Source organism: Sebastes umbrosus, chromosome 3 (assembly GCF_015220745.1).
Source record: "Sebastes umbrosus isolate fSebUmb1 chromosome 3, fSebUmb1.pri, whole genome shotgun sequence".
Taxonomy (NCBI): Eukaryota; Metazoa; Chordata; class Actinopteri; order Perciformes; family Sebastidae; genus Sebastes; species Sebastes umbrosus.
The window spans coordinates 12484101-12506404 of record NC_051271.1 but is presented as its reverse complement, the minus strand read 5'-3'; the positions used below and the strand labels follow the sequence as shown (position 1 = coordinate 12506404).

The window sequence follows — 22304 nt, the reverse complement described above, 5'->3', positions numbered from 1 at the left end:
GATAGATAGATAGATAGATAGATAGATAGATAGATAGATAGATAGAAATCGCAACACACACACCAGGAGCTGCTGCAACAAGCCGCCACCTACGCGGTGCCATCTTGGCCCGATAAGAGAGCTAGTTAGCAGGTAGACTTGACAGAGAAATCTTGCCGTTATCAAGACTTAATTGAAAAAACAGTTTTGTTGTCAGAGTTAAAAATGACACTGATTACATTACACTCAGCGGAGTCCCAACTTCCACACCCTACTGTCTAAGCTGACTAAGCCACTTCTCTGTGTCTGTGACTGCAGAAGAGTCCGATGAATCTATACGGCGTTGTGTTTTCTGCTCTTTTCTCTCCTCAGCACCCTCAACAACAACAACATCAGCCGGCTGTCTGTGGCCAGTTTCAACCACATGCCGAAGCTCAGGACCTTGTAAGTGGCACAGCCGAGTATTTGGTGCACATTACCGCCCGATGGGAAGGATCCCTCTCATCTGTGCCTGTTTGTACAATTGATTGATCGATCTGTACTTGCACCTCCACCCTCCCTGCTCTTGTCTCCCCTGTCCTCAAATCTATTATTTCTCCTCTCCTTCCCCCCCCTCCTCGTCCCCTCCTTTCTTGTTATCGCCACATCCCCTCCTCTCCTCCCTCCCACCTCCAGTCGCCTGCACTCCAACAACCTGCAGTGTGACTGCCACGTGGCCTGGCTGTCAGAGTGGCTGCGACAGCGCCCCCGTCTGGGTCTTTACACACAATGCATGGCCCCGCCGCACTTGAGGGGGCACAACGTGGCTGAGGTGCAGAAGAAGGAGTTCGCCTGCACAGGTAGGTCCAGTTGACTGTTTGCTCTGTTGTCTATTTTGAGACTTACATCTGCTTGCTGTTTTTTTACAGTAGCAAACCCATCTTTGTCTCGTTTTGCTTTTTCTTACTGTCTTTTGCTCATGCTTTTCAAGATGAGGACGAAGGCAAGTACTCATCTTCCATTGCATGGCTTGGCTCTAACCCCCACGCACTGCACTTACTGAAATATGCAATTTTATTCAGAGCACAAGATTAAAAATAATAGATAGACAAGGTCAATGTCACATTTAGGGACAGCATCTCTCTCGTTCTCTCACACTTTGTTTCCTGTCAGCTTCCACATCGTTCGCCTTTGGGATTAACACAAAGCATAGCTATTACCCATGGATAATATTGGCCCTCTGTCTCTGTGTAGGTCACCAGTCGTCATCATCTTCCTCCTGCAGTGTGTTACAGTGCCCAGAATCCTGCACCTGCAGCAACAACATTGTGGACTGCAGAGGGAAGGGACTGACAGAAATACCCACCAACCTGCCCGAAACCATCACTGAGATGTAAGTCACACACATATAAGTACACACACACACACACTTGCTTTACTCTACGTGCGCTCTTGCATCCAAACTCCTGCACTCCATTCTCGGTGCAGTGATATTTCTGTTGCTCTTTCTCTCTCCGTTTTCCTTCTTTGCCTCTTTCCACCTCTCTGTTTCACTACTTCTCTTTCTCCCTGTGCAGTGGAATAAAACCACATGTCTGTGAAATGAGAAAGCCTGGTCATGCAGCTCTTCCCTGCTTAAGAAAATAATAAAGGGATGAGGGAGGCAGAATCGAAAGATTAATGTGAAGGACAAGACTAATCACATCTCTATCTGAAGGGGGGCATCAAGAACATATAGCCAGCAGATTTAAAGTGACAAGGTACCAAGCAGAGCCGCAGACTCGAGACTCAACTAAAGTCTCAAAAATGACGACTCTAGACGTGACTTGGACGAGACTGCTCTGAGATTTGACTTACATGAGACTTGACTTGTGAGCAAAAAAATTCAAGCCTCAAGTTCTGGTAAAATCCTGGAAAAATAATAAATAACAGCGTTAGGCAGGCCTTGCACAGCCTCACATCTTGAACATTTAAATACTAGGTCTAACCATTGAAAGGAATTACTGTAGATTCAGCTATGTAAAATAAAACAGTTTAACAAAGCTTCGAATGGAAAATGTTCAAATGATGTCATTCTGGTGGTAAGCGCCTTGTTCAAGAAGACTTGTGACTTCTCGATTGACTTTAAGACCTAACACAAAACCTGCTTTGAAAAGACTTGACTTGGACCTGTCTCATTTGTTTCTGACTTGAAACCTCCACTGAAAAATTCTAAATGGACTTACACTTACACAGCACCTTTCTATCTCAGCGGACAAAGGGCTTTACAATTTGCCATCGATTCACACTCACACTGATGGCAGCAGAGCTACCATGCAATGCGCTGGCGAAGACACTAGGACATGTGGACAGAAGGAGCTGAAGATCGAACCACCAAAGCTGCGACTAGTTCACAACCCGCTGACTTGACTCGGACTTGTCTCATTTGATTTGAGACCTAACTTTAGACCTGCTTTGGCAAAACTTTGAGTCTTGACTTGGACTGTGTCGGTTGATTTTCGACTTAACTTGGATTTGTCTTGACTGATTTGAGACTTGGCATGAGACATGCTTCGACTAGACTTGAGATTTGACTAGACTTGTCTCGATTGATTTCAACTTGACTTGGACTTGTCTGAAATTGACTTGACAATTGACTGGAGATTAGCTTTGACAAGGTTTTGAGAGTCGACTTGGATTTGTCTCAATCGATTTTAGACTTGTCTTGAGACCTGCTTTGTCAAAATTTGACACTTGCTATAGGCATGAAACGCTACATTAATCTGGATCGATATATCGATTCAATGATCAACGATCGAATAGTATTGATACAAAGTGAAAACATTGATACATATCATCTTTAAATTAAGTCTTTATTTTGAAATTCCCATGGCACTTCTGCTCCACCATTTCCATCCAAGCGCACCTCCTTCCTGCAGAGCCCAGTAATAAAATTGTCAAATCATATTTTACTTGCTTTTCATGAGTTGATATAAATGTAACTGATTATGTTAAACAGGCATATATCTTATCGTCGCAAACTTAGGAACCTGAATTAAATCAAAATTGTATCGTGGCAGACTTTGTGATATCAGCAAATATCGTATTGTTGTCCAAAAAATCAATATATCGTATCGTGATGAAACTTGTGATTTACACCCCAACCCTGCTGCTCGATTGACTTGAGACTTGACTTGAACGTTCCCCAAATGACCTTAAAAATTTAATACATTAGAGGACAATACAATACAATCCTCCTGTGTGAGCATTCAAACATGTTGGTAATGAATAAAGGACTGGAGGGGAGCTGAACAGAAGAGAACAGCAAATGAAAAACAAACTCATTTAAGGGAAATGTTTCACAATCGAATGGTTGGTTTGCAAATCATGCTCCACGGCCTTCCTCGTCACGGTGACTGAACATGTGAGATGTTTAGAGAACGGTTGTTTGGTTCTGTTTTCTCTTTCTGTTTGCCCCCTCCCACTCTCTTTCTCTCTTCTGGCCTGGCTCGGTTTGTTTGGGCCTGACTGACGCAGAGTCAGACCGGCACTTAATGGAACACTGCCCAGATAGTTAACAGGGTGTGTGCTTGTGTGTCTGACTGTACACATGTTAAAGAGGGCAAAAGATCAGAGAAATGTGACAGACTTTGGCAACGGTCATCAAAGGCAGCGGCCTTATCTGGGAATGTTCCCCTCAGCCAGAGCCCCGCGGGAATGAGCAACGATACAGCAGAGATAGCTCAGCGATAGGCGAATGTTAATGTCGCTCCTCAATGGTCTGTGTGTATGTTTGGTTCCAGACGACTGGAGCAGAACGCCATCAAGGTGATCCCAGCTGGAGCCTTTTCTCCTTATAAGAAGCTGCGCAGGATGTGAGTAGATGAGGAGTATTGTGCACCCTGTCAACCATCCACAAATACTTCTCTTTCTGTTTGTGTTGACCTCTGTGTTTCACTTCTCTCCCTCACTGACTCTCTCTCTCTCTCTTGTTTCCTTTTTCTTTGGATCTGTTCTTCACAGAGACTTGAGTAACAACCAGATATCAGAGTTGGCCGCGGACGCCTTCCAAGGTCTGCGCTCCCTCAACTCTCTGTGAGTACTGTGTGATATGTTTGTATTAAGATGCAGTTTACACACAAAGCACCACAACGAGGCCCTCTGAATCTCACGAGGAATAGCTACCGTCTCACTGCTTAGCCCACCTTAAAGATTGTTGTTTATCTTAACGTGTTTTTTGTAGTTTTAGCCATCCCTTTTGTCTGTTATGTTAAAGCTGTACTCACCAAGTTAAGTTCTGAGATCTGGGAACACATTAACATTGTTAAAACAAAGCAAGCAAGAAGAAACACAGTCAGACAATCAGACAGGTTTTAGACAAGCCAAAATAAGCCAAATTATCTAAACCACTTTAATTGGAGGAAAAAACAAAAGTGAGCACATCTGGAATGATCCCTCATGACACGGCAAAACTACAGGCAAGTATGTCAAGTTGAACCAGGAAGTCAGTCTGTATATTGTGATGGTTTGGTAATAACTGACTCGCTGTTCGCTAAACCCGTCCACCAAACAAGAATTTCAAAACTATTGCTTAGCAACTGTAACACGGGACTCTATGCTCTGCATTTAAAGGGATAGTTTGGGTGTTTTGAAGTGGGTTTGTATGACGTCCTTATCCATATTAGTGTATTACTTACAGTAGATGACGGTCGGCACGCCCCCAGTACAGTACATTATAGACAAGAGCACTGACAATGGAGCAAAGCAATACAGTGCTGTGGACGGGGACAGCAGAAAAATATATAGCCACCTAAAAGAAAGGCTCACCTTAAAAAATTGCTGTCTGTTCGTTAATCTTGTCATCAGACAGCCTTTTCCTTCTCCTTCCTGACGGGGAACTGAACTGAAAGTGAAACATGATACACCTACTATGTACCTCATACAACCCCACCTCCAAACATCCAAACTATCCCTTTAAAGAGCTTAGACGGTGGCGTCTTCTTTATCGCCTTTCCAAAACCAAGAATACAAAATTGTGAGAAATGGATTAAACAATGTGTCTGACAACCTTCTGATTGGTGGACGACCTGCTCTACCTTCAAATTTATTTCCTAATCAAAGGGTCAGTATTAATAATAATAATTTTGACTCATTATGGAAGTTAGTTTTCAATCATCTCACTGCTCATGTTTCTTACCCTGTCGGACTTCTTATCTTATTTTAATGGTGAAATAATAGCCAAATCTAACGGGCTAAATTTCCAAAATTAAGAAAACTAGAATAATCCCTTAGTTGTGGCCTCACATTTGCAGTATAGCAAAGACATTTTAGATGCACTTTTGCGAAGAACGGTGGTGCTGTCGGCCTCCTGCGGCCTCCTCTGCGGCCTGAATCTCAGGTCGAACCATCTGCTTTGCGTGTGAAGCTTTGGGAAGGAAGGCGGAGAGAGGAGCAGGAGAGGGAGTGAGGGATGCAGACTTATTTCATGAAGGAGTTATATTAAGGTCTCGTCTCTCCAAAGTCAATAATTCATAAACGCTGAATTGCTGAATGGAGGCTTCTGCCACCTCATTACACATTCACCACAGAGAGAATGGGACACACACATTCATGCTGACACACCACATACAGTATGGCTTTCACATTAAACTGCACTGTGTGTTCATTGTGTGTCAGGGTTTGGTTAGAAAGGATGTAAATGAGCCATCGATTCTGTCTGTATGTCTGTACATGTGTGTGTGTGTGTGTGTGTGTGTGTGTGTGTGTGTGGGTGGGCGTAAAACAGTACGTGCTAATGTGTGTGTGAGACATAAATGAAGCGCGTTGTGTGTTTCCCAACCTCAGGTCTCTCAGGGACAGCCACTCAGCACAATGAAATAAAAGACAATCTAAAACACATGTCTTTAGACCGCCTACATACACAGCGCAACTCAGCGTGGAGCGTAAAGATGACTGATAGCTCTCCGAGTGTGTGTGTGTGTGTGTGTGTGTGTGTGTGTGCGTCTAAGGTATTTGTTGGGTAAGACAGTGGCAATCTCAGCCTTGACCTGTTTGTGTAATCTGGTGTATTTATAAAAAAGAGTTTCTCAGCGTACATTACTCACACCAGATTTATGGAGGAGTGTTTTTATTGTGACATTTAGATGAAACATGTTCATAACTAGTAATAATTTATGTCCGTAGTGTTTACATACAGCCAGATGTTGGCGCAAAGGCACAGTGTTTTTACAGGGTTGCATTTTATTGGTGTTTTAAAGCTTCAGTAGGCAACAATTGTTTGGCATCATTGGGCAAAAATTCCATAATAACCTTTCAGCATATTGTAATTCGAATCGATTAACCTCTTAGAAATCCGACGGGCCGCCAATCTTTTGGAGGTTGTAGGTTGAGTGAAACAACAACAAACAAATGAAACAAGAAAACTAAGGAATCCATTGGTACCAACAATGTCAGGAGGAGGTTAAATGAAATAACGCTCCGAACTTACTAAATTTTGACGAGGAAAAACTGGCATGGCCATTTTCAAAGGGGTCCCTTGACCTCTGACCTCCATACATGTGAATGAAAAAGGGTTCTATGGGTACCCACGAGTCTCCCCTTTACAGACATGCCCACTTTATGATAATCACATGCAGTTTGGGGCAAGTCATAGTCAAGTCAGCACACTGACACGCTGACAGCTGTTTTTGCCTGTTGGGCTTGAGTTTGCCATGTTATGATTTTAGCTTTTTTTTATGCTAAATACAGTACCTGTGAGGGTTTCTGGACAATATTTGTCATTGTTTTGTGTTGTTAATTGATTTACAATAATAAATATATGCATATATTTGCATTTCAAATGCAGTGCGATTAATTTGGGATGAATCATGATTAACTATGGACAATCATTTGATTAATCTTGATTAAATATTTGAATCGATTGACTATATATTGTATATGTGTGTATATATAGAGAGTAAACGAAACCAAATAATTTGTATTAGTGTTAATATGGCATTTTAATTAGATGTAACTACTGGTGATTTACCACAGATCTGGACACTTCTGTGGTTCTCTAAGTTGGAGATATTATAGCTGTCAGACTTTCCTCACACCTGACACTCACAATTACAGCAGTTTTACCCCACAGGCTGCTTGCAATTAAGGACTGTTGCAATTTGACATGAACGCAGCGTTCACTGGCACACCGTCAAAAGTTTAATTGGACCTGCATTTTTTTGAACACTAACAAAATATTAATTTCATGTTTGGTAAAGGGGAACAGAAGGTAGTGGGAATGGGTTTGGCTCTCTTTACAGTATGAGCAGAGTGTTAATATTAATATAGTATTACTGGATAATATGTGTGGTCTTATTCGTGCAGTGTTTGTGCTCCACAGGGTGCTATATGGGAACAAGATCACTGAGATTTCCAAAGCACTGTTTGAGGGACTGTTTTCTCTGCAGCTATTGTGAGTAGGCACACACACACACACACACACACACACACACACACACACACAAAGTTGGAGCTGCAGCTAAGAGCTCACATTCACATCTCATTGATATTCTGCTGAAAAGTGCTTACCTAAAACATTGTCATCAGAGTGGAGACATCGTGATTGAAAGCCATGACCTGTAACATTTGAAACACTCGTTGAAGAATGATAACAGGATAAACCTTCATCCCCCACCTCTCTCTCTCTCTCTCTCTCTCTCTCTCTGTCGCTTCTTTCTTTCAGGTTACTGAATGCTAATAAGATAGCGTGTCTGCGTGTGGACGCATTTCAGGACCTCCACAACCTCAATCTGCTCTCACTATATGACAACAAGCTCCAGACCATCGCCAAAGGGACCTTCTCGTCGCTAAGAGCCATACAAACACTGTACGTACACTACACACACACACACACACACACACACACACGTAGCTCAGTGTACACACAGACCATACTAAGTGTGAAATTTTGAGCAGTAGCTGGCAATCACAGCAACTGAACAACTGCAGACGTAAACAGAAATCACTATTTTGGGAATAGCGCAGCAGGAAATAATTCAGTCTGAAGAAAAACACTTAAATATTGTTAGAAAAACAATATTGAAATGCATCTTGGATTTTAGTCTCAGTAGACAAAAATGTTTTGTTAGCGTGCTCCCACAAACTATCTCCTATAATGCATAGCACATCACAGGCCGATTTAAAACAGTGTCCAAGTATTCAAGGGTGGAATTTTCCTTTAAAGAATCACATTTTACTCTTTAAAGGTGCTAAATTCGATATCCAGAGCATTAATATAGCAGCAAACAAGTATTTGCTATGTAAAGATGTAGTGGAGTAATGTCTACCTGAGCAGAGAATGAAGTCGCGCTCCCTCTGTGTGTGTGTTGTAATTGTTTTAGTGCATGTTCATGCATGTGAGCGCGACGTTTACAGCTGCTAACACTGTCCAGAGCAACGGCATTGTCGCGGAAGCGTAGCAGCACCCTCCGGTTCCCCCCAGGTTAACACTGTTAGCTCCGTCAGCACTTTTGCTGTTGTTTGCACTGTTGCACAGCGAGCAGCCGGCTCACTGTCACCATGTTGAGAGACGTTCAGAGGCAATAGAAATGCTCCGAATCCCGTATTTAGCACCTTTAAGGACCGTAGATTAACAGAAATCAGTTTGCGCCTTTGCGAACTTTGCCTCACCTTGCGCCGTGTTCAGAGATTACATTTCAAAATTCTGTAATTACGTTACCTTACTAATCCCAGTAACACTCATGTGCATTTGCAAGTCATTAAAGAAGTCTTCTAAATGAGTCCATAATAAATGTTCGAGTTGTTACACACCTGACATCCAATCACAAGCGCGTTTTCTTTTCTGTGTCCATACCCACACTCAAGAAACAGAACATGTTCACAACTGTATATTGTTCCGACAGCTCACTTGTGTGTTTTCGTGTGCTCCATGTGTTCATGTGTCTGTGTGTGTGTGTGTGTGTGTGTGGGTGGGTGTATCAGTCACTTAGCCCAAAACCCGTTCATCTGTGACTGCCATCTGAAGTGGCTGGCAGACTACCTGCAGGACAATCCCATCGAGACAAGCGGCGCCCGCTGCACCAGCCCCCGACGGCTCGCCAACAAACGAATCGGCCAAATCAAGAGCAAGAAGTTCCGCTGCTCAGGTATGAACACGCGCGGCGTTGTTTCTCTCACATGTACAGACTCCTGCACATGATATTCAAATTAATTCACTGTCCTGTGTTCTCATTCTGTGTCTTCCTGCTGGGATTTTCCCTCAGCCTCTCTTTACTAACCTCAACTCCCTGTTTTCAGCATTTTCTGGCATCTCTCTCTCTCGTTTGACCACACACACACACACACACACACACACACACACACACACACAAACACACGCAAACACACAGCCAGTGAGTGCTTTCTTTTAGACTAGCCTTTTGTTATTTTGCTGTTTTTCACTTTCACTCTCTCTGTCTCTGTCTCTCCATTAGCTAGAGAACAGTATTTCATCCCAGGTATTGTACATCGAGCATGTGTGTGTGTGTGTGTGTGTGTGTGTGTGTGTGTGCTTGTGTGCTTGTGTGTGTGTAAGACACTATTTGGTCCATCACGGCGGATGCTGCACGCTCACACACACTCTCAACACTTGTGTGAGTGACTTGCCTTGACTGACACCTTTTGAATGCCAAGACATTTCTTTTAATGGTCTAACGTACATGGTAATGCATCACGTCTAACCAGGCACCAGATAATCACACTCTTGTCCTTGCACTGGGTTTTCGATGGTAACCGTAACCTTGACGATAGAGGTAGGAAAACAGTCAAATTAACAAGCTCGGGCCGCTGTCAGCCTGAGCACTCAATGTGAGACTCTGTATAAATGAAAGTGTATTGGTGCAGCGATCACAGAGACTATATTTAATACTAGTCCTCCTCACTTCTTACCACATCTAATGATAGCTAATGTATGAGCGTGTGTCCGCGAGCATCTGTGTCTGTTTCGCCCACTGCAGAACATCAAAAGGTCACGCAGTTACCATGCTCAGAGGGGCGCTGGGAAATATGTAAATCAGATATGCATATGAGATCAGTAGCACGGCTAAAGGCGGTCATTACCACAGCAGCACACAGAGGAGGCATGGTGTGTGTTGGATGAGAGCGAGTGTGTGTGTGAATGTGTGTGTGCTCGCTGCAGTCATTAACTCACCGGGGGGACAGAGGTTTCAAAGCCCAGATAGCACATACGCGGCAAAGCTGAATAATTTAAGAACATTTGCGGTTGAAAAGTTGAATAAACATGTGTTTTATTCTGTGGAACAACCTTGGTATCGCGCCTTGGATCAGTACATCTAAAAGCCTCTAGTTTAATTTGCATCATGTCCCCTATTTCACGCTGTATTATTTCGGATCCTATCTCGTATATTTCTGTTTGAACAAAAACTCTTTTAATTCCAGTTTTATCCCTCCAACCATTTCTGGTTTTAGTCTTGTGGAGATCGAACTGAAGTGATTGATGTCAAAGAATACACAACAAAATAATGTGTTTTTGCACTTCTGAGTGTTTAGAGCAGGATAAATTTTATTGTTCATCAGCACGGCACATTTATGTGTGCTTTTTGTCATCTCGCGATCCTCCCTCAAAACAAGTTGGAATCAGTCGTGCTTCAAGCAAAAGATGTGTGTTGGATGAAAGCACCCACCAAATGTCCTGTTATGCCGGCACGATTCTCACTATTCACGTGTCGTCACCCCTTTAAATGAATCACTGCCTGACGACTGAACACGAAAAAATTGCAGCATTTTTTTTCTCAGATTTCACCCCTTTTTTTCCCTCCTGTTCAAATAAACGAGTGAAATCCCTTCTTCTTTCTCCTACTGCCTCTCTCACACACTCAGGAGTACACCATGTCAGCTGTAAGTAACACACACACACACAAACACACGATTCTTGCGTCAACTCCGAATCCCTCACCTCTCGTCCTCTGAGCCGGCCTCTGACCTTTGACCTCTACCACCCACAGTGACCTTTGACCCCCCCTGTGACTCCTCTTGTCTGTTTACAAACAACAACAAAATGAATATTCATGCGATTTACATTTTATTACACAAGGGTTTGTGTATTTTTTTTCTCTTCATGCTGTTCGTGTGTGTGTGTGTGTTTGTAGGTATACATGTACATGTGTGAGTGTGTGAGTGTGTTCCTAGAAGTCTCTTGCCTTCAGTGCTGCTGTAACTCTCCTCCCACTCCTCTGTAGCTGCTGCTCTGTTCCTGCTCTCCTGTGTTACGTCTGTGAGTTTAGATGTCTTTAGATGTTTCAGTCTACTTCCCCTGCTATTTCTTTACTGTACTTTCCACCCCGTCTGATCTTGTTCTCTTCCCCTCCTCCTCTCCTCCTCCTCTTCCTCCTTATTATTGCTCCTCTTCTCTCTTCATTCCATGTGATACATTTCTTCAAGCCAGACGGCTCTGTCTTTCTCCTGCTTCTCATCCCTCATCTTTCCATCTTTCTCCCCCTGGATTCTTCCTCTTATTATTTTTACCTTACCTCCTCTCAACATTTTCTTTTCCCCTTCTCTTCTTTCCTTCTCACCCTTTTCTCTCCCCTCTTCTCTCACTCCATTCTTCTCCTCTCTTCTCCACATTACACCTCTCCTCTCCTTTTTGTCCTCTCCTTCCCTCTCCCTTCTTCTCCTCTCTCCTCTCACCTCATCCTCTCCTTCTCTCCTTCTCCTACTCCTTCTCCTTCTCCTTCTCCTCTCTCTCTCTCCTCTCTTTCTCTCCTCTCCTCTCCTCTCCTATCCTCTCATCTCCTCTCCTCTCACCTCCTCTCACCTCCTCTCACCTCATCCTCTCCTCTCCTTCTTATCCACTCCTCTCCTCTCACCTCATCCTCATCCAGTCCTCTCCTCTCCTTCTCGTCTTTTCCTCTCCTCTCACCTCATCCACATCCTCATCCTCTCCTCTCACCTCATCCCCTCTCCTTCTTGTCCTTTCCTCTCACCTCATATTCATCCTCATCCTCATCCTCATCCTCTCACATCAACCTCATCCTCTCCTCTCCTCTCCTCTCCTCTCCTTCTTGTTCTTTCCTCTCCTCTCCTCTCCTCTCCTCCTCTCCTCCTCTCCTCTACCCACTTTCCTACTCCTTTCCTCTCTCCTCCTCCCCTCTTCCCTCTGTCCTTCCCGCCCCTGTGTTCCAGCGGAGGAGCAGTCAGTCAGCAGGTTGTTCCTTTGTGCTTGATCTAACCATGTGGCTGCCAGGTTCCTATAGTGGAACATGGTTCTGTCAAGCACCATGGAACGGCCCTGCAAAACCCTACAGCATGGCCACGACGCAAGAGACAGCAATCTCCTGTCAACCCCTGTGTGTGTGTGTGTGTGTGTGTGAGCGTGTGTGTGTGTGTGTGTACACAGTATGATAGATGTTTGTGTGCATTTTTCTACTATGATCTAAATTTTGATGCCATCTTGTTTGTGCTGTGGTTTCTAACACTAACAGTTGCTCCGTAATCTGACAGGACTGAAAAACTCCAACATGGTTGTGTGGATGCGTGCGTGTGTGTGTGTGTGTGTGTGTGTGTGTGTGTGTGTGTGTGCACATGTGTTGACAGTTTGTGTGTCTTGTGAACTTGTGATACACATGCAGCATTTTGAAGTAATGCTCATGGGAAATGTTGCATATGATCATAATCATCAATGTTTTTTCAAACACATTTGGTTCATTTTGACAAGTTCCCCTCCAAACAAAAGCAGCACCGCCCCTCTGCACTGTCCAAATTCTTCCATTGTATCACAACCCTTCAGTCTGGCCATCCGCTGTTTGTGTTTGTGGGAACCGGTACCAGTAAACGCTGGGGTTCGACTTTTGCACAACGAGGGCATTTGTTGATGTTGTGCTTGTGATTGTGATCAGGTACTGAGGATTACCGCAGTAAGCTAGGAGGGGACTGCTTCGCCGACTTGGCCTGCCCCGAGAAGTGCCGTTGTGAGGGCACCACGGTCGACTGCTCCAACCAGAAACTCACCAAAATACCAGATCACATCCCCCAGTACACCGCCGAACTGTGAGTCACTCTGTATTTTTTTTACTACAAAGTGTGTGGTATGGAGGAAACCTCGCTTCGGCCTTGATCTCCTCCTCCATCTCTGTCTCCGTCTCTTTGTCTCTGACCACCTCTTCTCTTCTCTGTTCCTAGGCGTCTGAACAACAATGAATTCACTGTGCTCGAGGCGACAGGGATCTTCAAAAAGTTGCCTCAGCTGAGGAAGATGTGAGTCAGACATGTTGCAAACGTAACGGGAACAAAGAGTCACATGTGGTTGTCAGGAAGTCATACTCAGGTCACACAGAGAAAGCTATGATTGTACTCGTGTTGACAAAGAAATCAAAGTGAACCATGTGTATTTCTCTCTATATACCTTACCCCCTTCTACTCCTACTCCTACTACTACTCCCTCTTACTGTCTTTGTCCTCCTCTTTCATGCTCCTGCAGTAACCTGAGCAATAACCGTATCACTGACATAGAAGAGGGGACGTTTGAAGGAGCCTCGGGGGTCAATGAGTTGATTCTGACCTCCAACAGACTGGAGAACATACACCACCGCATGCTGAAGGGACTCGGTGGCCTCCGCACACTGTGGGTACACACACACACACAGTTACTTAAATGCATATGCATATTATTGTATCAAATATGCGTGCACTATTCAAATATGCTCTCACATACGGTGACAATGTTCACGCAAACATTTATGTGAGCATGCATAATTCACAGGTTTATATTATCATGAATATATCTATTTTTATTAAATTATTAAATAACACAGTATATTTAATCTTATGTGCCTGTCTGTGCATGTGTGTGTGTGTTTGTGAGCAGTATGTTGAGGAGTAACCGTATCAGCTGCGTGAGTAACAGCAGCTTCGTGGGGCTGAGCTCAGTGCGTCTCCTGTCGCTCTACGACAACCAGATCACCTCCATGAACCCCGGCGCTTTCGACACGTTGCACTCCCTGTCCACACTGTGAGTACACACACACACACACACACACACACATTACAAATGTTCAAAAACACACGCACACAAAAAGCTTTCAACTCCTCTCTTTGTTCTCCAGCAACCTTCTGGCCAATCCCTTCAACTGTAACTGTCACCTGGCGTGGCTCGGTGATTGGTTGAGGAGGAAACGCATCGTCACCGGTAACCCTCGCTGCCAGAGTCCGTATTTCTTGAAGGAGATCCCCATCCAGGATGTAGCTGTCCAGGACTTTGCCTGTGAAGATGGTAAGAAGGAGCAGATTTACACTTTACGCATGGCACTATTAGGAGAACTAGTACAAAGAAAACACCAGAAGTACAACAATTTAGAATAGATGAAAATAACACATTTATACTGGATTCAAGAAACTGCATGTTTTTTGTCCCAAACTGCATGTGATTAGCTTAATGTTTATCTTCATGTCTGTGAAGGGGAGACATGTATGTACCCATAAAACCCATTTTCATTCACATATATTGAGGTCGAAGGTCAAGGGAACCCTTTGAAAATTGCCATGCCAGTTTTTCCTCGCCAAAATTTTGCGTAACTTTTGAAGCGTTATTTAGCGTTCTTCTCGACAAGCTAGTATGACATGACATTCCTCAGGTTTTCTTGTTTCATATGATGCCAGTAACTTCCCTCTGGCTTTAAGACTGAGCCCACTACAACCTCTGAAAGACAGAATAGCGGCTGGGCCGTCAGATTTTTAAAAGGTTTATTAAAAATGTATAGTGTTTTGGAGAATCGATTCAGTATCACAAAACATTATATCGTGATACTCGCGATATTTTCTTGCACCCTTCTATACAACATCTGCAGCCCTGACAAATTTTGTTTTTATTTTTCATCCCCACTTTTCTATCATCATCCCACCTCCCCTCTCCACCACTCCATCCATCTCTCATCAGGTAACGATGAGAACAGCTGCTCTCCGGTGCTGAGATGTCCAGCAGAGTGTTCATGTCTGGACACGGTTGTGCGCTGCAGCAACAAGGGCCTCACCACGCTGCCCAAAGGCCTGCCCAAAGAGACCACTGAACTGTGAGTGAGAGACCAACACATCATTTAGTACAATCTAACTGGTTTGACAATTGCAAGGGGTCCCATTTTATACATTGCAGCCTTACTGAATCTCAGACAAGTTGTTGCCGAGTTGCCGGATTTTGAATGAGTGCAGCCGAACAGCAGGATGTCCTTTCTGCCTGGTGTGTGTGCCTCGGTCAAACTGACACACCGATAGCAGCACACAGCAGAGGAGAGACTGGGGAACTCACAGCGATGTAACAAACCCGTTCTCATCCACCAAATACGGACGTTTTGTATCTAAGTTAAAGTGCCTCGGTGTCAGAAGCAGAGGGGCGAGACAAAGCAGTGATATTTGACCACCTGAACGGGCTTCACACCCCGCGTGCTGTTATTGGCTGCGGGTTGCACCCCCATGTGGGGCATAAAGGCTGTTTGCAGACGCCAAGACACGTCCCGAGTAAAGCAAAATAAGAAGAAAAGAAAAAAGCCAGGCAGCGGGCTGCAGGGTCTCTGCAGAAACAGACACTGCAACACACTTTTAGTGGGGCATAAGTGGTGATTGAAAGGGATTATTTTCAGTCTAAACATTGTTTTTTAGCAAATTGTTGCATATCATATCTTTAACAAAAACAAGTCTCTTTTTCTACCTTTGTGACAATGCATTTTTCAAACAATGCAATGGTGTTTTAAATGGTTTATGTAGCTTAAGAAGTATGAACATTTTCTCAACCCATAAACAAAAGGTTAGTTGATCGGTAATTTGGAAAATTTTAAATTCAAATTTGGAGATACATGATTTCTATTTTTCAACAGTGATGATTTGCATTCATGTAGATAATGTAGTACCAGATAGATAATAAGGCAATCCACATTGGCAGTATCTTTTGAAGGATTTCTGTAGTGTTATAGCTTCTATTTCAGTAGATGTATTTGAATGGCTAGAGGTTGCCGGGGTAGGACGGTGAGATCGAGGAAAGGGATGAAAGAGGGTTGATTGCCTGGGGATGAACGATGCCGAGCGGTGTCAGGTGTGGCTGTAGAGTCTGGGAACCCGGGAGTCGAGACTCAAGGTGGGGGCGCGTTTCGATGAGCTTAATGCTTCGTCATCCCCCCAGGGTACGATTCCAGGACCTCCTTGTTGAGTGGTAACGGTGCCGGCCGCTGAGAGGGGAGAGAGGAGAAGTACAGAGTTTAGGGAGGAGGATTGTGAGAGCTAAAACAAAAGAAGAGAAAGGATTAGACACACAAATATAGTCTGCACAGGTGGTTGAATTAGTGAGGCACAGGTGGCATAATTAACAAGGTGCAGGTGTTTGAATTAGCTTGTTCCTGAACCTTAGTCATAATAACTAAAATGTAACATCCGCGCCAAGTACCCCCACGTTGATGTTTTTTTTGCTCTGGTGACGTTGGTAAAGTGTGATATCCATAGGCAGAAGTTCAAATCACACAAATCTCCCACTGTCTTTATGTTGTGAAGGTATTAACTATATCTATGAGGATCCAAACATTTGTTTTTCCAGGCTCACTTTGGGCTTGTAGAGCTACAATAGGCAGGGGTGAATATTGTTGCCCAGCCTGGTGAAGACAGCTAGTCCGCCTGCTGTCCTGCCAGCACCTCATGAGCCGTGCTGCTGACAGGACAGCTGGCTCTGAGGACAGTGAAGCCATAATGGAGGTCGGAGCAGGTGTGGATTGCAAAGATGAACGCATCAGTCGCGCTTACGTAGTGTTGACGTCTGGTGTGTGAACTCGGGGAAAAGAATGAAGTTGACATGGAGTTGCTGCCAGTGTAGCATCAAAGTTGTCGGCCTCAGAAAACGTATAACTTATAACGATTCTCATTACCACGGTAAAAAACAAATCAATAAATCCCATATACTACAACATCCACTCCTTTATTATCATTTGCATACTGATTTATGTTAGGAAGTTAAACAGGTCATTAGTCCCTCTCTATTTTCTATTGCTGTGAAAACAGCTCCTTCAAACAGCTGGTTTTATTATTTATTTGCCCTGGACACATCACTAGTGAGTTTAATGCATCCCAAACACATTTTCTATCGTCCCCAGGACGACGGTGTGCCTTTAGTTTCGAGCTCTGACGGTACTTACGGTACTGTAGAAAAACAAGTACCGTCGCGTTTTCAGAATTTTGGCATCGACTTAGTACTGAAGTATTTTTTTCGTGACATCCCCAGTCAGAAGACGTGAAACATTAACACATGCAGAGGATTTTATTCCTGAAACTCATCTCAACACACACACAAAATCCCTGATAATCAGAAAATGATAGCCCTAAATTAAACATCAGACAGCAGGCTTGCTGATGTTTTCCATCATTTCTCTATTTCACCTGAGGGGAACATGCTTTTTCCAATATTAACAAAGACTTAATTAATACGCCAGATTAATAGCACATTCTCACAGAGTGAAGGAGATATGATCTCAGCTGTGCATGTGTGTGTGTGTGTGTGTGTGTGTATAAAAGGGAGAGGGTGGTTATACTGTATTAGGATGCCTGTGGGGATATTAAACTCCAGTGTTTATTATGGCTGCAGCAGTAATGACTGCTCACACTGCTGAAGATGAGGAATTTCCCACATGGCTGAATAACTTCATTTTCTCCCTCCTCATTTTCTCTCTCTCTCTCTTTCCCAATCCTCCTTACATCTTCCACATTTCTCTTGTATTTCCAAACCCTGTCTCTCTCTCTCTCTCTCTGCCCTGGTCTCTCTCTCTCTCTCTCTCTCTCTCTCTCTCTCTCTCTCTGTTTCTCTCTGTCTGTCTCTCAGGTATCTGGATGGTAACCACTTCACTCAGGTTCCTGTGGAGCTCTCCAATTACAAACACTTAACACTCATGTAAGTCTCACCCACATGCCCTCAGCATACTGTACACTCACATCACAAAGTCAGAGTTTTGCTCAGTCAAACACACTTGTAATGAGGATCGTGACTTGGCCTGTGTTTTCCTGCACTCTGCTTTTAAAGACCAAAACTAACTGACTGGTATTATATCAGAGCTCTGCGTTCTATCACCGTTGATGTGAGCTAATTTGGCCCAGATGCGAGCGCCGTAGCGTACAGAGGAGTACGTACGGCGCTGCATATAGTTTGTGTGTGTATTTGTTAATGCATGTGTTGACAGTGCTGCCTGTGTGTGTTTTATGTCTCTGTTATTGTTTCCTTTCCAGTGATTTGAGTAACAACCAGATCAGCACGTTGTCCAACCACAGCCTCAGTAACATGTCTGAGCTGCTTACCCTGTGAGTCTGGCTTTACATCAGTCCCTTTGCAGTGTGTGTGTATGTGTGTGTGTGTGTGTGTGTAGTTCATAAATGCTCAGGGAGAAGATGTCCTTGACAAAAGGAAAGCAGAAATCAAATAAGGAGTTCCTTTTGTTGAGTTGTCATATAGTCACACATGAATACTGTCCCATGTGGGACACCATACAGTAGGTAACTCATAGGAGCCTGTGAATGAGGGCTTTTTTTGTGCACTGTTAGCAAAAAAATAGCATTTTTTTAAATTCAGAAAGCAACTGAGTATGCAGTCACAAGCAGTTAAAAATATCGGCACCACAGCCAAAAGTACAAGAAAATGCTGACCGCACACAAACCGCTGTAAAAAACAACAACAATTAATAATGAATAAAGCAGAATTTTAAAAAAACGAACCAGTCAAAGAGTGGAAGATTGACCGGTCTGGGTCAATGAGTTTTGTTTCCAGCTACAGACTTAAATGTGTTTTAAACGTAGTGTGTCAGTGGCTCTGTTCAGACCTGGCATTAACATGCGTCTTGGATGATCCGATCACTTTAAATATACGTCTGTTCACACCTGGCATTAGAATGCATTTCCACATGCGTCTTGAGTGATCACTTGTGCTCCGATCTCATGTTCCACGCTCTGTATGCAAATAAACACGTAGTTAACACATGGCTAATACAGCAGACGTTGTGACGTCATATTACAGGAATGTCAGTAGTAATATCCTACATATTTGTGAATTTAGGTGCATTTTATTAACATCAAAATATGCGTTTATTGTCTAACGGCGGTCGCCTCCGGACCTCCGTGCTACCGACACCACCGTAGCCGGGGACGAGAGCTTGTGGGCAAGTGGGTGTCAGGTCTGCAAAAACACAACACATCACAGACAGTATGATATTAATGCACTTCCCATGCCTAGTCTGATAGTCTGTAGATATGTAGCCTATAGATAAGATACATTTTAATGTGTTGCTATAGCCTATAAAGAAAATACAGTTGTACCGACAGGATCGGTGCACTGAAGCCATTTCCATTCCACGTCCAGCAGGACGTCAGTTGAGTAGGCGGCCCTTATTGTGGCCCAGGACACATTCGCGTACACACTACTAAAAGAATGTGGCCATATGCGGCTCAGAGTGATCGGATCTCAATGCATCGTCAATGCGCCTGGAGTGCGTTCATGCCTGTACTTAGAGCGGTCCACTTGTGATTGGATCACCCAGGACGCATGTTAATACCAGGTCTGAACAGGGCTTATGTGCTATGTGTTACTGTCAATAAAATTGCCCCAGAAAGGACCAAAATGCACAAATCTGATCAACGAGGGGAAAAAATCCCCACTTTGCGTGAAAGATTTATGTATATGTGTGTGTGTGTGTGTGTGTGTGTGTGTGTGTTTCCGACTGAATGGATGTGTTTATTCTGAAAAGTGTGTTAAATTGTGTGTGTGTGTGTGTGTGCCTTTGCTCTACTGCTTTGCTCAGTGGTACGTCTTTGTAAACAGGATCGTGCTCTGATTGTGCTCCTTGCTGCATTTGAAGCTTTATTGAAAAAAAAAAACATCTGCATTTGTCTCCATGCCAACATGTTTATTCTGTGTGTAAAGAATCCTGAGCTACAACCGCCTGCGGTGCATACCAGTGAGGGCGTTCGATGGACTCAAGTCTCTCCGTTTGCTGTGAGTATCTGTTGCGACACCTGTAAGGCGGCGGCGGATAACTCAGAAACATTTCAAGTCAGACCGGTGCTAAAGAAGCAATCCAGCCTTTTAACATCCAGACTCTTTTCTACATTTCTATACCCTTTTTCTCTCTTTCTTCCTCTGTATCTCGCCCTTTCTTAGGTCTCTCCATGGTAACGACATATCACTGATACCAGAGGGAGCCTTCAAAGACCTGTCGTCACTCTCCCACCTGTGAGTAACATTAAAAAACACACACACACACATCACAGTTCATGTCTTTCTATAGGATTGAAGCGTCTACTATAGAATTGCAGAATAAGTAAAACACATTAACATGACAAAAGAGCCTTTTCTCATCGTCCGAAAGGAAAATGTCTCTTCAGTGAGGCGTCTCTGTGAATGTATCAGGCTGCAAAATGTAACTGAGCAACAAACCCATCTACAGATATCTCCTTTCTGCCTTTTTCTCCTCTCATTCTATAATATTTACTATTGAAATTAAAGGCTGGTGTATACAGTATAAGGTGGGATTCTATAGTTCCTTCCTCCTCTGAGCAGTGCACCACTCTTTGTAGCTACTTTACTGCAAAACGGCGGGGAGACTCAGAGCAGTGCAGAAATCCAAAGCACAGTGGTAACTAAGAACAGGAAAGTTGACTTCACACACTAAAGAACTATTACTTTCCTCAGTTTACCGATGTTTACTAAGCACTCTGTAGAAAGAGCACAGTGATGGAACACAAGGGAAGGATGATGCTAACAACTTTTCAGTTACCTGCTGGTAGGAATGCCCCTCGGGGCGCTCACGAGGATCAGCACCATGGATAGCGCTTGTAAGAGGCTGCTGCTTTTTCCACTTATATCCCACTGCAGACCACTAGTCTAATATTATCTCTACCCTCAACAGATCTAGTAGTTGTAAACATCTAGTGGCTTGTATGCTCGTAATTTCTAGCTGGTGCATCGTTATATGCTAGGTTTTTCTACCAAATATGTGTATATATCTGGCAAGTAAATATTGGGCCACGGGCTAATGGATTATACCGACTCATTAAAAGCACACAGATCTGGAAGTCAGTCACCATTTGTCACGGTCAAATTCTTTATATTGCATTTGTGATCTCTGCTGGTTAATGCCCTTGTATAGCTCGACAAACTACTGCACTCCACCTTAATTTCATTGCCAAACTGTGTGCACACACAATACGTACGTCATCATTGTTTACAAACTGTAAAAGGGTCTGTTTGTACCCCAAAATAAACACATACATGAACGTAGATAATGTATAACTGTACATGTATAACTTAGTTAAATCACCAATACCAATAATTCAGCAGATAAGGCAGAGATTGGGTCGGAGGTGGTTGAGAGAGCTAGAGTAAGGAAAGGTGTTGGCATGAAACTATCAGCAGTAATCGGGTTATAAAAGCATGATTGGTTACGAGTCAGATAGTAGCCAAGTAACTGATGAATGAGCCAGTCATTGTGGAGCATGAATAAAGCAGATGATGCTAATGAGCTTATGCAAGCGCAACTTCCATTAGTTACCTCAAAAAATGACCTATAATTTATTTATTGAGCTGTAGAACATCAGGAAAACTTCATGGATGTGTTGTGTTGTCAGTGACAAATTCACTCCTTCATACACGCCCCTCATCAAATAAATGTTTTATTTGGTCGGCTTTAATTTTTGCACTGTGAAACCGAACCAGACTTAATGGAAAACAAACCAAAAGTATCAATCTCACTCTGATTTGGACTCCCCAAACAGACTATGGCTTGTGATTGCTCCCTAAAATTGCCCCAGAAAAGGACCAAAATGCACATAATAATATCTAATTAACAGGTGGCGTGGGGCTGGGGGAAATCCCCACTTTCAGCTGGAGAAACAAAGGGTGTCGACATGAAACTATCAGCAGTAATCAGGTTATAAAGGCATGATTGGTTACGAGTCAGATAGTAGCCAAGTAGCTGATGAATGAGCCAGTCATTGTGGAGCATGAATAAAGCAGATGATGCTAATGAGCTTCTGCAAGCACGACTTCAGTGCTCTGCCTGGATTAATGCGATGCTCCATTAGTTACCTTTAAAAAATGACCTTAGATTTTGTTTACTGGGCTGTAGAACATCAGGAAAACTTCATGGGAAGTGTTTTAAGGTTGAGAAATATTATCGCCAGCACTGCTACCAGCATGAGATAGATGCTCCAAATCTTCTCAGTTATTCATGGTAGAAATATACCACGCTTTAATGCTTAATTTGACAGTGATGTACAACTCAGTCTTTAGTATTCACACAGTTTTGTTTTGGCTCTATTCCAGCACGTTGGATCTGAAATGAAGTGCTGAGAGTTCCTCCTGT

At 43.5% G+C, this 22304-nt stretch overlaps 1 protein-coding gene across 9 annotated transcripts in view; it reads left to right on the top strand.

The window, feature by feature from the left end:
• slit2 (slit homolog 2 (Drosophila)) overlaps positions 1-22304 on the top strand; it is a 112197-nt gene that overhangs the window by 71867 nt on the left and 18026 nt on the right. For 3 of the 9 annotated variants that reach the window (XM_037764831.1, XM_037764833.1, XM_037764839.1), the window contains exons 7-26: positions 352-423; positions 655-818; positions 950-961; positions 1213-1351; positions 3741-3812; positions 3961-4032; positions 7316-7387; positions 7658-7801; positions 8917-9080; positions 9408-9431; positions 12831-12981; positions 13114-13188; positions 13412-13555; positions 13799-13942; positions 14037-14203; positions 14867-14999; positions 17780-17848; positions 18181-18252; positions 19865-19936; positions 20102-20173. In XM_037764831.1, the coding sequence (XP_037620759.1) occupies positions 352-423; positions 655-818; positions 950-961; positions 1213-1351; positions 3741-3812; positions 3961-4032; positions 7316-7387; positions 7658-7801; positions 8917-9080; positions 9408-9431; positions 12831-12981; positions 13114-13188; positions 13412-13555; positions 13799-13942; positions 14037-14203; positions 14867-14999; positions 17780-17848; positions 18181-18252; positions 19865-19936; positions 20102-20173 (2034 nt within the window). Of the gene's footprint in view, positions 1-351; positions 424-654; positions 819-949; positions 962-1212; positions 1352-3740; positions 3813-3960; positions 4033-7315; positions 7388-7657; positions 7802-8916; positions 9081-9407; positions 9432-10812; positions 10831-12830; positions 12982-13113; positions 13189-13411; positions 13556-13798; positions 13943-14036; positions 14204-14866; positions 15000-17779; positions 17849-18180; positions 18253-19864; positions 19937-20101; positions 20174-22304 lie in introns of all 9 variants that reach the window. The other 6 variants (XM_037764834.1, XM_037764837.1, XM_037764836.1 and 3 more) reach the window with 4 other exon arrangements.